Source organism: Pelophylax lessonae, assembly GCF_965119305.1.
Source record: "Pelophylax lessonae genome assembly, chromosome: 1".
In the NCBI taxonomy this organism is placed as follows: domain Eukaryota; kingdom Metazoa; phylum Chordata; class Amphibia; order Anura; family Ranidae; genus Pelophylax; species Pelophylax lessonae.
In genome coordinates, this window is record NC_138768.1 from 34,438,457 (window position 1) to 34,452,298 (window position 13,842).

At 46.6% G+C, this 13,842-nt stretch overlaps 1 protein-coding gene across 1 annotated transcript; it reads right to left on the reverse strand.

Annotated features, from left to right (window-relative positions):
• Positions 1 to 416: 416 nt before the first annotated feature.
• Positions 417 to 1,547, reverse strand: LOC309565986 (mitochondrial amidoxime-reducing component 1-like). Its single transcript, XM_082271009.1, has one exon. It carries the CDS (start codon positions 1,515 to 1,517, stop codon positions 501 to 503), a length of 1,017 nt encoding a protein of 338 aa, XP_082127135.1. The 5' UTR covers positions 1,518 to 1,547; the 3' UTR covers positions 417 to 500.
• Between the last annotated feature and the right edge of the window lie 12,295 nt (positions 1,548 to 13,842).

Here is a 13,842-nt window from a genome sequence, read left to right on the forward strand (position 1 = left end):
GGTAAACCGGAAGTGATGTCAGGTCATCGCTTATAGGTTACCATAGCCGAAAGCCAATCAAAGCCATTCCAGTCTTTGTTCAGCTGTCCAACCAGATAGCGGACATGCCTGCTGGTCGCTCAGGTCTCTTGGTGGGACGGGAGAGCCCAAGCAAGCCACAGAATGGCGGCAGGAGGGGGGGAATGTCCCTTCCTACTGCTTGTAAAAGCAGTCAAGCGGCTAATGAGCCGCTAGGATTGCTTTTACAAGAGAGCCAACTGACGGCTTACAGCTGCAGGCATCTTCCCAGTATAACCACCGAAAGTCCAGCGACATACGGGTATGGAAGGGGTTACATTTTAAAAGGAACTTTAGGCCTTGGTGGGGTATGGACACCATTATTAAAATTTCCTAAACAAAACAGAAGTTAGTTCAGCAAGTTTTTAGCGATAGCTTTATTGGACTTCAGTTGATTTAGTTGGTTAAAGATTTTTCAAAGTAACAAACTAACTTTAATCTTTTCAGACCTTGACATACGAGTACACTGGATCTCCCACATTCAGTTTCCCAATTTTCTCCACTCCGTAGTATTGGCCAAAAAGCGGAGAGTTCTTGTAGATGTGGCTCAAAGAGGAATCGCTCTTTCGGAAGGTCCTCAGCGTTTCCAGAGGCTCCGCCCGGCTCATGACTCCAGTATCCGGATCCACTGTGGTCAGAAGACAACGGCCACAGGCCATGATCCTCTTCAGCCTTGTGGTGCCAACTAGCACGTCATGCCAGCCATCTTCAGCAAAGGCCTCACATCCAGACACCACAATGCAGGGCCTGAAATTTCCCAGAGTAACTGGCTTCTCTAAGCGCTTATTGAGCTCCTCCAGGGAGGTTTCAGAAAGGAGCATCACAGGACCGGCATCCGAATAGGGAATGAGGTCTTTATCCCGGAAGGGTCGTTCCTGATCCTTTGCCTTTCGCGGTTTCATGAGCCCAGGCTCAAAGTGCACCAAGCGGTATGGCTTGCTGCTTTGAAAATACGTGGTCAGCCACCGAGACACATCATCTCCGCAGTCCCGGCCTTGGATGTCAGTTGAAAAGACCCGGCAGTCCAACACCTTGTTGGTCTTTGGCTGAGAAAAGGGCACCATTATCTTCTCCATTCCAGGAGCATCGAGACACATAGAGTCTCCAAGCTTATTCACATTGATAAGGACAATTCGTGGCTCCTGCCTGCCCGTCACCATGTGACCTTCCTCGGTCACCACCAGCCAGTGCCGATCTTCCAGTTCCCCATTCCTCAAACCAAGTTCTAGGCATTCAGCCTCTTGAACGGAGATAGGGCGGCATGACTTAATGGGGTATATGAGGAGCTGAGACACTGTGCCCACCTGACACAGCTGCCATTGCTTTCTCCTCCACCACACCCAGGAGGCGATGGCGGTGATGCCAAGGCCAGCTGCGCAGAGCAGGGGTAAACGATGACGAGGAAAGTCCTGCACAGCTCCAGAGACGCTTGAGGCAAAGGAGTGAAGAAAATTCGACATGGTCACAGATTGAGGTCACCCGTCCCTGTCAAAACATAGAAAGACAGAAATGAGGTCAACATATTGTAATTGTAGCAAAATATATTTACCTAAAGCTGAAAAAAAGGCAAAAATCAATGTGGTCTTTCTTGGTCAGTCTTGCATTTCAGCACCCAAGACACTTATAAGCTACATTGTCTCCACTACAGTTAAGCATTACAGCTCTGTCACTGGCCCACCTTCCAGGCTGCTGATTGGGCAGTCAAGAAGCATCACCACACCAACTGCCAAGAGTCATCACTCTGCTCCATCCTCCTGGCAGGAAGCTCCCAGTGTTAGATTGGCAGCATGGCCCAATTCTATGGATGCCTGATTGACCATCAATACTGCACATCCATCAGTGTAAAATACAGGAAGCGAATAATAAAACAGATGCAAGGGGAGGGGAGGGGACTCTGATGGGGACCCCAATGTAAAGGGTAGGGGACCCCGATGTAAAGGAGAGGGGACCCCCCATGTAAGAGGAGGGAAGGGGACTCTGATGGGGACCCAGATGTAAAGCGGAGGGACTCTAATGGGGACCACAATGTAAGAGCAAGAAAGGGGACTCTGACAGGGACCCTGATGTAAGAGGCGGACTCTGATGGGGACCTCAATGTAAAGGGAGGATTCTCATGGGAACCCTGATGTAAAGAGGAGGCGATTGAATGGGGACCTTGATAGAAAGAGGGGGGAGGTCCGATGGGGACCTCGATGAAAAGGAGGGAGGTGACCCTGATGTAAGGGGCAAGGGGACTCTGATGGGGATCCCACTGTAAAGGGTAGGGGACCCCCCATGTAAGAAGAGGGAAGGGGACTCTGATGGGGACTCAGATGTAAAGCGAAGGGACTCTAATGGGGACCACAATGTAATAGCAGGAAAGGGGACTCTGACTGAGGACCCCGATGTAAGAGGAGGACTCTGATGGGGACCTCAATGTAAAGGGAGGATTCTCATGGGGACCCTGATGTAAAGAGGGGGAGCTTGAATGGGGACCTTGATAAAAAGAGGGGGGAGGTCCTCGATGAAAAGGAGGGAGCTCCGATGGGGACCTCGATGAAAAGGAGAGAGGTGACCCTGATGTAAGGGGGAAGGGGACTCTGATAGGGATCCCAATGCAGCAAGGGACTTTTAAGGTGGACCCTGATTTATGGGGGGGATTTAGCTGAAGCTTTCTCTCTTTGGTTTTGAAACATATGATACTGATTCCAACAAACCATATTTTTTCGGTTAATATTAATTGTTTTATAAAAAAAAAAAAGATTTCGGCCCGTGATTATTTGTAAAGAAAACAATGTGTTTTTTTTACTGAAAAGTTTGGTCACCCCTGCCTTATACCCACAGATAATCCAGAGGACAAAAACTCTTATAAAGTATGTTTTAGTCTTTCCTGGAATCAGCAATCTCTGGTTTTATCACCTGTAAGCGTTAAGTCAGAATTGTTTTACTCAACAACCAACTGAGCAGGCCAGAACTAGTTCCACATTCGTCCCCCTGGCATTCTGCCAAACTTTGGCCGAATTCCTGAAATCTTATCCTACAGAATGGGCAAAGTGCAAATTAGGAATATTACAGAAGACAGCAGGTGTACAGACCTGGGAACTCAGCATAGGGATGGGGAGAACCCCTCATAATGGGCACAGCAGGTGTGCAGACCTGAGATCTCAGCACAGGGATGATGGGAACCCCTCATAATGGGCACAGCAGGTGTGCAGACCTGGGAACTCAGCATAGGGATGGGGAGAACCCCTCATAATGGGCACAGCAGGTGTGCAGACCTGGGAACTCAGCACAGGGATGGTGGGAACCCCTCATAATGGGCACAGCAGGTGTACAGACCTGGGAACTCAGCACAGGGATGGGGAGAACCTCTCATAATGGGCACAGCAGGTGTACAGACCCAGGAACTCAGCACAGGGATGGTGGGAACCCTTCATAATGGGCACCCAGGTGTACAGACCTGGGAACTCAGCACAGGGATGGTGGGAATAGTGTGTATGTTTGTGAACAGCAGAAAATATATAACAAACATAAAGCTGGAGTTGCTGTACACATTCGGATTAATCAGGAGAATGTGGGATTAGGCGCACAATGCTGAGTCTGCATATAGGAACTCCAGAGCAGAGTTTTCTAAGTTTGGATGGAGTGAAGATTCATGGAATAGCAGAGAATAAAGAGATCTCACCGTCCTTCTGCAATGCTGAGTGTGTCTGCAGGCCGGAGCAGAGTCTCCTATGTGGAATCCACAATGTCCTCCTTCCCAGGACTGGGCGGGTGGAAGCCTGAGCTATTCACAGCCCCAGCAGCAGGCGGGAACATACTCAGAGCAAAGTACACCATTCACACTGAGCCTGCCTTCTCATGAGATTCACATGTGCCAAGTCTACTTTTCTTTCCCCAAGTCAAACGAAGCTGCCTATTGCCAAAACTATCTCGCAATCATTGTATGCTCTATGCAATCTAAAAGCAAAAAACATGTAGCCAAAAAAAAATACCGGTATCAAATAATAGAAGATGCAATCCAATTGTTGTTGCAAATATCCTTTACTTCTAATCTTCATGCATTATTAAGTAAACATACATTTTACCAGCAACATTTACAAGCGACTGCACAGTTTTGGACTTGCATATGTCCTTCATCAAGCTGCAATCAGCTTGATGAAGGACATATGCATGTCTAAAACTGTGCAGTCGCTTGTAAATGTCGCTTGTAAATGTATGTTTACTTATTAATGCATGAAGATTAGAAGTAAAGGATATTTGCAACAACAATTGGATTGCATCTTCTATTATTTGATGGATACTTTGTGGTAAGAGGGGAGTGCCACAATAGATGTAATCTTTGTGCAAAGAGATCTACACAGCAGAGGTGTCCCCCACTTGAAATTATAGATATATATTTTTATATATATATATATATATATATATATATATATATATATATATATATATATATATATATTTATTTTATTTAGATATATATATAATTAGATATATGTAAATATTATATATTATATATATATATATATATATATATATTTTTTACACACACATACATACATATATATATATATATATGTCAGGTATCTATTTACTCGGCATAACATCAACTTTCACAATATAGAAAAAAATTGGGCTAACTTTACTGTTTTCCAATTTTTTAATTCAAAAAAAGTGTTTTTTTCCCACAAAAATTGCGTTTGTAAGACCACTGCGCAAATACGGTGTAAAGTATTGCAACAATCTCCATTTTATTCTCTAGGGTCTCTGCTAAATTAAAATATATAATGTTTGGGGGTTCTAAGTAATTTTCTAGAAAATTACTGATTTTATCTTGTGTCAAAAATAGGCCTGGTCCTTAAGTGGTAAAAAAAAACAAACAAATGCAGCCATCATATCTAAGAATTAGTAAGCTGCAATATAATTAATGTTTTCTTCTGGGTTTAAAAGCCTTTGCTGGGGTGGTGACGTCACAAGGTGGTGGGGTCTCAACATGATGTCACTGGATGGGCATGGCCCATCCCTACATAAAAAATGGCAGACAGCGGGAGCCGACACAACAGCGGGAACCAGCGTCAGGAGAAGACCTCAGCGGAGGGGGAAGAACTGACAGAAGAACCAGAGGAAGAAGACATCAGCGGAGGGAGAAGAACTAGAGGAAGAAGAAATCAGCGGAAGGAGAACTGGCAGAAGAACCAGGGATAGAAGACATCAGTGGAGGGAGAAGAACCGGAGGAAGAAGACATCAGCGGAGGAAGAAGAACCGACAGAAGAACCAGAGGAAGAAGACATCAGCGGAGGGAGAAGAACCGGAGGAAGAAGACAAGAAGACATCAGTGGAAGGGGAAGAACCGGCAGGAGAACCAGAGGAAGAATACATCAGCGGAGGGAGAGGAACCGGAGGAAGAAGACGTCAGCGGAGGGAGAAGAACTGGCAGAAGAACCAGAGGAAGAAGACATCAGCAGAGGGAGAAGAACCGGAGGAAGAAGACGTCAGTGGAAGGAGAAGAACTGGCAGGAAAACCAAAGGAAGACGACATCAGCGGAGGGAGAAGAACCGGAGGGAGAAGACATCACTGGAGGGAGAAGAACTGGCAGAAGATCCAGAGGAAGAAGACATCAGCTGAGGGAGAAGACATCACCGGATAGAGAAGACAAGTTGAAGCTACGACTGGGGACATTCTTCATTTTTTAAAAAGGACTTTGTCAAGAACCTGTGTACTTTTTTATTTATATTTTTGACATTTTTTTTTTGGGTGAATGAGTGGGGGTACAATGTACCCCTACTCATTAACATGGGGGGGCGGGATCTGGGGGCCCCCTTGTTAAAGGGGACTTCCATATTCCGATAAGCTCCCTGCCCGCAGACCCCCACAACCACCGCCCAGGGTTGTTTAGAAGAGGCCCTTGTCCCCATCATGTTCAGGGAATGTGGGCTTGTATGGTCCGGAGCAAACTTTTTTTATTCTTGACCATTTTGCATGGTAGTTGCTTTCATATCTGACTTATTTTATATTTTTTTGTTTCACTTTTTATGTATTTGATTCACATCATAGGCTTTCACCGTGATCTAATGTTCTCGCCAACGGAGACTGTATTTCAATTTTATCACTGTTTCACATTTAATGATCATTTATTGTTATTAGCATATTATAAGTCCTACAGCGCAAAACTTTACACATAATTATGCTCGCCTCTTTTGCCCTATAAACAAAAAACAACTGACAATTTTGAAAAAAATATATGTATTCTTTTTTTATGTTCCTCTTGCAGGAGATTGATCCTAGCCAGAGGCGTAACTAGAACCTTCAGGGCCCCGGTGCAAGAAACCATGAAGGGCACCCCGGACCCCTGGCGGGGGCCCTTCCCTTCAAGCCTGGGGCTCTTCCCACTGATCCTGGGGCCCTTTACTCTCATTGCGGGGCCCTTTAATACGGTCCCGCAGCGGGCCCCCTTCCTGCCATCTTGGGGCCTCCTCACCGTGGTGGAATGCCAGGGCCTGGTCTCAAGTGTGGCCTTTGCAATCCTGGAAGTTTCCCCACTGGTGTCAGTAGTTTTTTATTTTTTTGGTATTTCAATTCTATTATTTGTTATCATTTTATTTTTTTTTTTTTTTACAATGTCACTGACTATGACTCTGTCCATTCAGAAAAGGAAGGAGCTGGTAAATCACATATTTACCGACCCCTTCCTGGTTCTCTATTGTGACACATCCCCTGCAGAAGCGGGCAGGAGAGGGGAGGGAGCACAGTGGGGGGGGGGGGCAGCACAGTTGGGGGGGGGGGGACTAGGGGAGCACACAGGTGCCCAGAGACAGCAGAACACAAGTGAACTGGATAGGAGGAGTTGCGGTGGCAGCATACAGAGGAACTAATCTCCTCCATTTTCCTCCTGCAGCTATAGGAGGAAAAAGGAGGACAGTGTTTTCTCTAAATGATGCCCCCGCCGCCCCCCCCTCCCATCCAGGTGTACAGGGGAGCTGCACAGGCCCCCTGGAGCATGGGGCCCGGTTGCAATTGTAACCCCTGTAGTTATGCCCCTGGTCCTAGCACATTCTCCGGTGCAGCCCCGAAACGTCTCTTTTTGTGGTCCCCAGATGTCGCTCCTGGCTCCTCCTCTTCTTGCTGTTTCTCCATAGCAAGCCGCTTGCTAAGAGAGCACACCTGCAGACTTGTTCCCAAGCTGCGCTGCCTGCTTCCATAAACACACAGCAAGGCTTGGCCCCGCCCCCTGCTCCCTCGTTACAGGATTTGGCTGACAGGAGCAGGAGCCAACAGCATCATCTGCCTCAGCAAAGGCTGTGAGACTGGGAAATGATAGAAGTACGAGTAGAGAAGGTGGAGAGTGGAGAGGAGATGTGGATAGGTGAGGGAGGAGAGAGGAGAAGTGAGAGACGAGTAGAGAAGATGGAGAGTGGAGAGGAGAGGTGGATAGGTGAGGGAGGAGAGAGGAGAAGTGAGAGACGAGTAGAGAAGGTGGGGAGTGGAGAAGAGAGGTGGATAGGTAAGGAAGGAGAAGTGAGAGACGAGTAGAAAAGGTGGAGAGTGGAGAGGAGAGGTGGATAGGTGAGGGAGGAGAGAGAAGTGAGAGACGAGTAGAGAAGATGGAGAGTGGAGAGGAGAGGTGGATAGGTGAGGGAGGAGAGAGGAGAAGTGAGAGACGAGTAGAGAAGGTGGAGAGTTGAGAGGAGAGGTGGATAGGCAAGGGAGGAGAGAGGAGAAGTGAGAGACGAGTAGAGAAGGTGAAGGGTGGAGAGGAGAGGTGGATAGGTGAGGGAGGAGAGAGGATAAGTGAGAGACGAGTAGAGAAGGTGAAGGGTGGAGAGGAGAGGTGGATAGGTGAGGGAGGAGAGAGGAGAAGTGAGAGACGAGTAGAGAAGGTGGAGAATTGAGAGGAGAGGTGGATAGGTGAGGGAGGAGAGAGGAGAAGTGAGAGAAGAGTAGAGAAGGTGAAGAGTGGAGAGGAGAGGTGGATAGGTGAGGGAGGAGAGAGGATAAGTGAGAGACGAGTAGAGAAGGTGAAGGGTGGAGAGGAGAGGTGGATAGGTGAGGGAGGAGAGAGGAGAAGTGAGAGACGAGTAGAGAAGGTGAAGGGTGGAGAGGAGAGGTGGATAGGTGAGGGAGGAGAGAGGATAAGTGAGAGACGAGTAGAGAAGATGGAGAGTGGAGAGGAGAGGTGGATAGGTGAGGGAGGAGAGAGGAGAAGTGAGAGACGAGTAGAGAAGGTGGAGAGTGGAGAAGAGAGGTGGATAGGTGAGGGAGGAGAGAGGAGAAGTGAGAGACGAGTAGTAAAGGTGGAGAGTGGAGAGGAGAGGTGGATAGGTGAGGGAGGAGAGAGAAGTGAGAGACGAGTAGAGAAGATGGAGAGTGGAGAGGAGAGGTGGATAGGTGAGGGAGGAGAGAGGAGAAGTGAGAGACGAGTAGAGAAGGTGGAGAGTTGAGAGGAGAGGTGGATAGGCAAGGGAGGAGAGAGGAGAAGTGAGAGACGAGTAGAGAAGGTGAAGGGTGGAGAGGAGAGGTGGATAGGTGAGGGAGGAGAGAGGATAAGTGAGAGACGAGTAGAGAAGATGGAGAGTGGAGAGGAGAGGTGGATAGGTGAGGGAGGAGAGAGGAGAAGTGAGAGACGAGTAGAGAAGGTGGAGAGTGGAGAAGAGAGGTGGATAGGTGAGGGAGGAGAGAGGAGAAGTGAGAGACGAGCAGAGAAGGTGGAGACTGAAGAGGAGAGGTGGATAGGTGAGGGAGGAGAGAGGAGAAGTGAGAGACGAGCAGAGAAGGTGGAGAGTGGAGAAGAGAGGTGGGTTGGGGGGTGGAGAGGTGAGGTGGATAGGTGAGGGAGGAGAGGTAAAGGAAGGGAGGGGGGGGCGAGAGGTGAGGGGAGAAAGGAGTGGGAAGTGAGCATTGCCAGGATGGGGGGGGGGTGACAGGAGAGAGGAGGAGGAGGGGGGAAGAGAGAAATAGGCAAACAAAAGAAGAAAAGGAGAGGGGGGGACAGAAGAGGTGACGGTGGGATGAGGAAAAGGTGACAGATGAGTGGGGATAGGAGTAGGCGAAGAGGTGAGGGGTGACAGCGGAGGGTTGGGGGAGGGGGAGAAAGAAGATAGGGGGGAGTGAAAGAAAAGAGGAAAAGGGCAGATGGGAAAGAAGAGGGGAGGGTGGACGGTGAGCTGATAGAGATGAGTAGGGAGGGGGAAGACAGGAGAGGGGGGAAGATGGGAGGGGGGGGGGAAGGGATAAATCTAGAAGGAAGGGGGGCACTGACAGTTTCAGCTTATCCAGGGAACAATTGGGACAGGTTTCCTATGATTCCCCATCTGCTCATTCCCACTCACAGCAGCCATCTGAACAGATCAAGCAGTGCAGAGACAGGAAGGAAGAGACAGAAGACAGACATTTATTAATGATACATGGAATCCATGTCATTACAGTACTCCCCTTCTTCTATTATCCCCAATCATCGGACAGACAGAGATGATCCATCCACCAGCAGACATCTGTACATTGATATACTTACAGCAATAATCTTCTCAGGCTTGTTGGCAGATTGTGAGGTTATCTAACAGCCAAAGAACAATAATAAGGGAATATAATATTACACGGAGACATGCAGAGCGCCACCTAATGAAAGCAGTGGGTAAAACAAACTACAAATACAATTTAACTCTTTCGTCACCAAGACAGCAGATTTGGTTGTTTAAGGTAACTGATCCTGAGGGAATCACAATATTACAGGCATGGTACTGAGACGCTGGGATTGTGTAGTGGAATCATTTCATTTTCCCTTTTGTTACTTTAGGATATACAACACTCAGTGCTGGGACAAGGTCATCCAGTGTCCAGGGCAAAGATGCCCAACTGCGCCCCCCTTCCCTTAGAGTTAGGGCCAGGGCACCCCCATCCCTGCAATAAACCATTGTGCCCAGGGCAGCCGCCCCTCCTACCCACCCCTTGTCCCGACTACACACACACACATATATATATATATATATACTTAAAGTGACACTAAATTCAGATTTGGAATACATGTTCTCCTTGTGTACATTAGAGCGAATACTTACCACTCCTGCCATCCGTACCACCGAGTGTCAATCTCCTGGTCCCCTATAGGGTGTTCAGTTGGTTCCTCCCACACAGGTTTTTTTTTACAGTTACAGTATCTCACAAAAGTGAGTACACCCCTCACATTTTTGTAAATATTTTATTATATCTTTTCATGTGACAACACTGAAGAAATGACACTTTGCTACAATGTAAAGTAGTGAGTGTACAGCTTGTATAACAGTGTAAATTTGCTGTCCCCTCATAATAACATTAATGTCTAAACCACTGGCAACAAAAGTGAGTACACCCAAGTAAAAATGTCCCAATTGGGCCCAATTAGCCATTTTCTCTCCCCGGTGTCATGTGACTCCTTAGTGTTACAAGGTCTCAGGTGTGAATGGGGAGCAGGTGTGTTAAATTTGGTGTTATCGCTCTCACTCTCTCATACTGATCACTGGAAGTTGAACATGGCACCTCATGGCAAAGAACTCTCTGAGGATCTGGAAAAAAGAATTGTTGCTCTACATAAAGATGGCCTAGGCTATAAGAAGATTCCAAGACCCTGAAACTGAGCTGCAGCACGGTGGCCAAGACCATACAGCAGTCTAACAGGACAGGTTCCACTCAGAAGAGGCCTCACCATGGTGGACCAAAGAAGTTGAGTGCACATGCTCAGCATCATATCCAGAAGTTGTCTTTTGGAAATAGAGGTATGAGTGCTGCCAGCATTGCTGCAAAGGTTGAAGGGGTGGGGGGTCAGCCTGTCAGTGCACAGACTATACACCGCACACTGCATCAAATTGGTCTGCTTGGCTGTCGCCCCAGAAGGAAGCCTCTTCTAAAGATGATGCACAAGAAAGCCCGCAAACAGTTTGCTGAAGAGAAGCAGACTAAGGACATGGATTACTGGAACCATCTCCTGTGGTCTGATGAGACCAAGATAAACTTATTTGGTTCAGATGGTGTCAAGCGTGTGTGGCGGCAACCAGGTGAGGAGTACAAAGACAAGTGTGTCTTGCTTACAGTCAAGCATGGTGGTGGGAGTGTCATGGTCTGAGGCTGCATGAGTGCTGCCGACACTGGGGAGCTACAGTTCATTGAGGGAACCATGAATGCCAACATGTACTGTGACATACTGAAGCAGAGCATGATCCCCTCCCTTCAGAGACTGAGCCGCAGGGCAATATTCCAACATAAGAACCCCAACACACACCTCCAAGACGATCACTGCCTTGCTAAAGAAGCTGAGGGTAAAGGTGATGGACTGGCCAAGCATGTCTCCAGACCTAAACCCTATTGAGCATCTGTGGGGCTCCTCAAACAGAAGGTGGAGGAGCGCAAGGTCTCTAACATCCACCAGCTCTGTGATGTCGTCATGCAGGAGAGGAAGAGGACTCCAGTTGCAACCTGTGAAGCTCTGGTGAACTCCATGCCCAAGAGGGTTAAGGCAGTGCTGGAAAATAATGGTGGCCACACAAAATATTGACACTTTGGGTCCAATTTGGATATTTAACTTAGGGGAGTACTCACTTTTGTTGCCAGCGGTTTAGACATTAATGGCTGTGTGTGGAGTTATTTTGAGGGGACAGCAAATTTACACTGTTATACAAGCTGTACACTCACTACTTTACATTGTAGCAATGTGTCATTTCTTCAGTGTAATAAAATATTTACAAAAATGTGAGGGGTGTACTCACTTTTGTGAGATACTGTAACTGTAAAAAAAAACCTGTGTGGGAGGAACCAACTGAACACCCTATAGGGGAGGTACTGATACTGTATATTACTTATAACAGGTATCAGGCACCTGTGCTAGGACAAGGTCATCCAGCACCAAGGGCAAAGTTGCCAAACTGTGCAGCCCCCTCCCCCCCTACGATTCATGATGGGAAAGCTTAGGGTATCCTACACTCAGCAGTCACTTGCTTCTTAAAATCACTGCCACTGTCACTACTCTTGGCAGCCTTGTAGCACGTGGATGGCGCCCCCATTCCTACAGTAAACTATTATGCCCAGGGTAGCTTCCCCTCCTGCCCACCCCTTGTACTGGCCTTGCCAGACAAATATGTACTGTATATTGTCAACAATGTATAAAGTGCCACACTGAGTGATAAATATAAGGCCCAACAGACTACTCTCAGCAGCTCCTTACACCTAATGTGCAAAATGACCTTATAAAGGCATCATGATAACATTCAACTTCCGCTATATTCATAAAAGTGATACGTAAAAATGATCAAAGTGGAGAAATAAACAAAGAAATATAAGACTGTGCAAAGGGAAACTAAACAGTGTGCTAAAGTCAGTCAATGAGAATACATTCAAAATAAAGAAATCCAAATAATATCCACGTTTATTGTTTTTCTTTTAATGTGCTCTTCTTTTGCGCATCAAAACTCTGCCTGTGTTGTGCCCTTCCCCCAATTACACTCCAGCTGCTCACCTTACAGTGGGGATCGAAAGTTTGGGCACCCCAGGTAAAAATTTGTATTAATGTGCATAAAGAAGCCAAGGAAAGATGGGAAAATCTCCAAAAGGCATCAAATTACAGATTAGACATTCTTATAATATGTCAACAAAAGTTAGATTTTATTTCCATCATTGGCACTTTCAAAATGACAGAAAACAAAAAAATGGCGTCTGCAAAAGTTTGGGCACCCTGCAGAATTTATAGCATGCACTGCCCCCTTTGCAAGGTTGAGACCTGCTAGTGTCATGGATTGTTCTCAATCATCGTCTGGGAAGACCAGGTGATGTCAATCTCAAAGGTTTTAAATGCCAAGACTCATCTGACCTTGCCCCAACAATAAGCACCATGGGATATTCTAAGCAGTTGTCTAGAAAACTGAAACTGAAAATAGTTGACGCTCACAAAGCTGGAGAAGGCTATAAGAAGATAGCAAAGCGTTTTCAGATGTCAATATCCTCTGTTGGGAATGTAATTAAGAAATGGCGGTCATCAGGAACAGTGGAAGTTAAAGCAAGATCTGGAAGACCAAGAAAAATATCAGACAGAACAGCGCGCAGGATTGTGAGAAAAACAATTCAAAACCCACGTTTGACTGCACGATCCCTCCAGAAAGATCTGGCAGACACTGGAGTTGTGGTACACTATTCCACTATAGAGAGATACTTGTACAAATATGGTCTTCATGGAAGAGTCATCAGAATAAAACCTCTTCTACATCCTCACCACAAAAATCAGCGTTTGAACTTTGCAAATGAACATATAGACAAGCCTGATGCATTTTGGAAACAAGTTCTGTGGACCGATGAGGTTAAAATTGAACTTTCTGACTGGAATGAGAAAAAGTAAGTTTGGAGAAGAAGGGGCACAGAATTTAATGAAAAGAACCTCTGTCCAACTGTTAAGCATGGGGGTGGATCAATCATGCTTTGGGGTTGTATTGCAGACAGTGGCACAGGGAACATCTCATGAGTAGAAGGAAAAATGGATTCAATAAAATTTCAGCAAATTTTGGATGGTAACTTGATGCCATCTGTGAAAAAGCTGAAGTTAAAGAGAGGATGACTTCTACAAATGGATAATGATCCTAAACACACCTCGAAATCCACGGGGGATTACATCAAGAGGCGTAAACTGAAGGTTTTGTCATGGCCTTCACAATCTCCTGACCTCAACATAATTGAAAATCTATGGATAGACCTTAATAGAGAACTGGAAGACTTTTGTAAGGAAGAATGGGCAAAAATACCTCAAACAAGAATTGAAAGACTCTTGGCTGGCTACAAAAAGCGTTTACAAGCT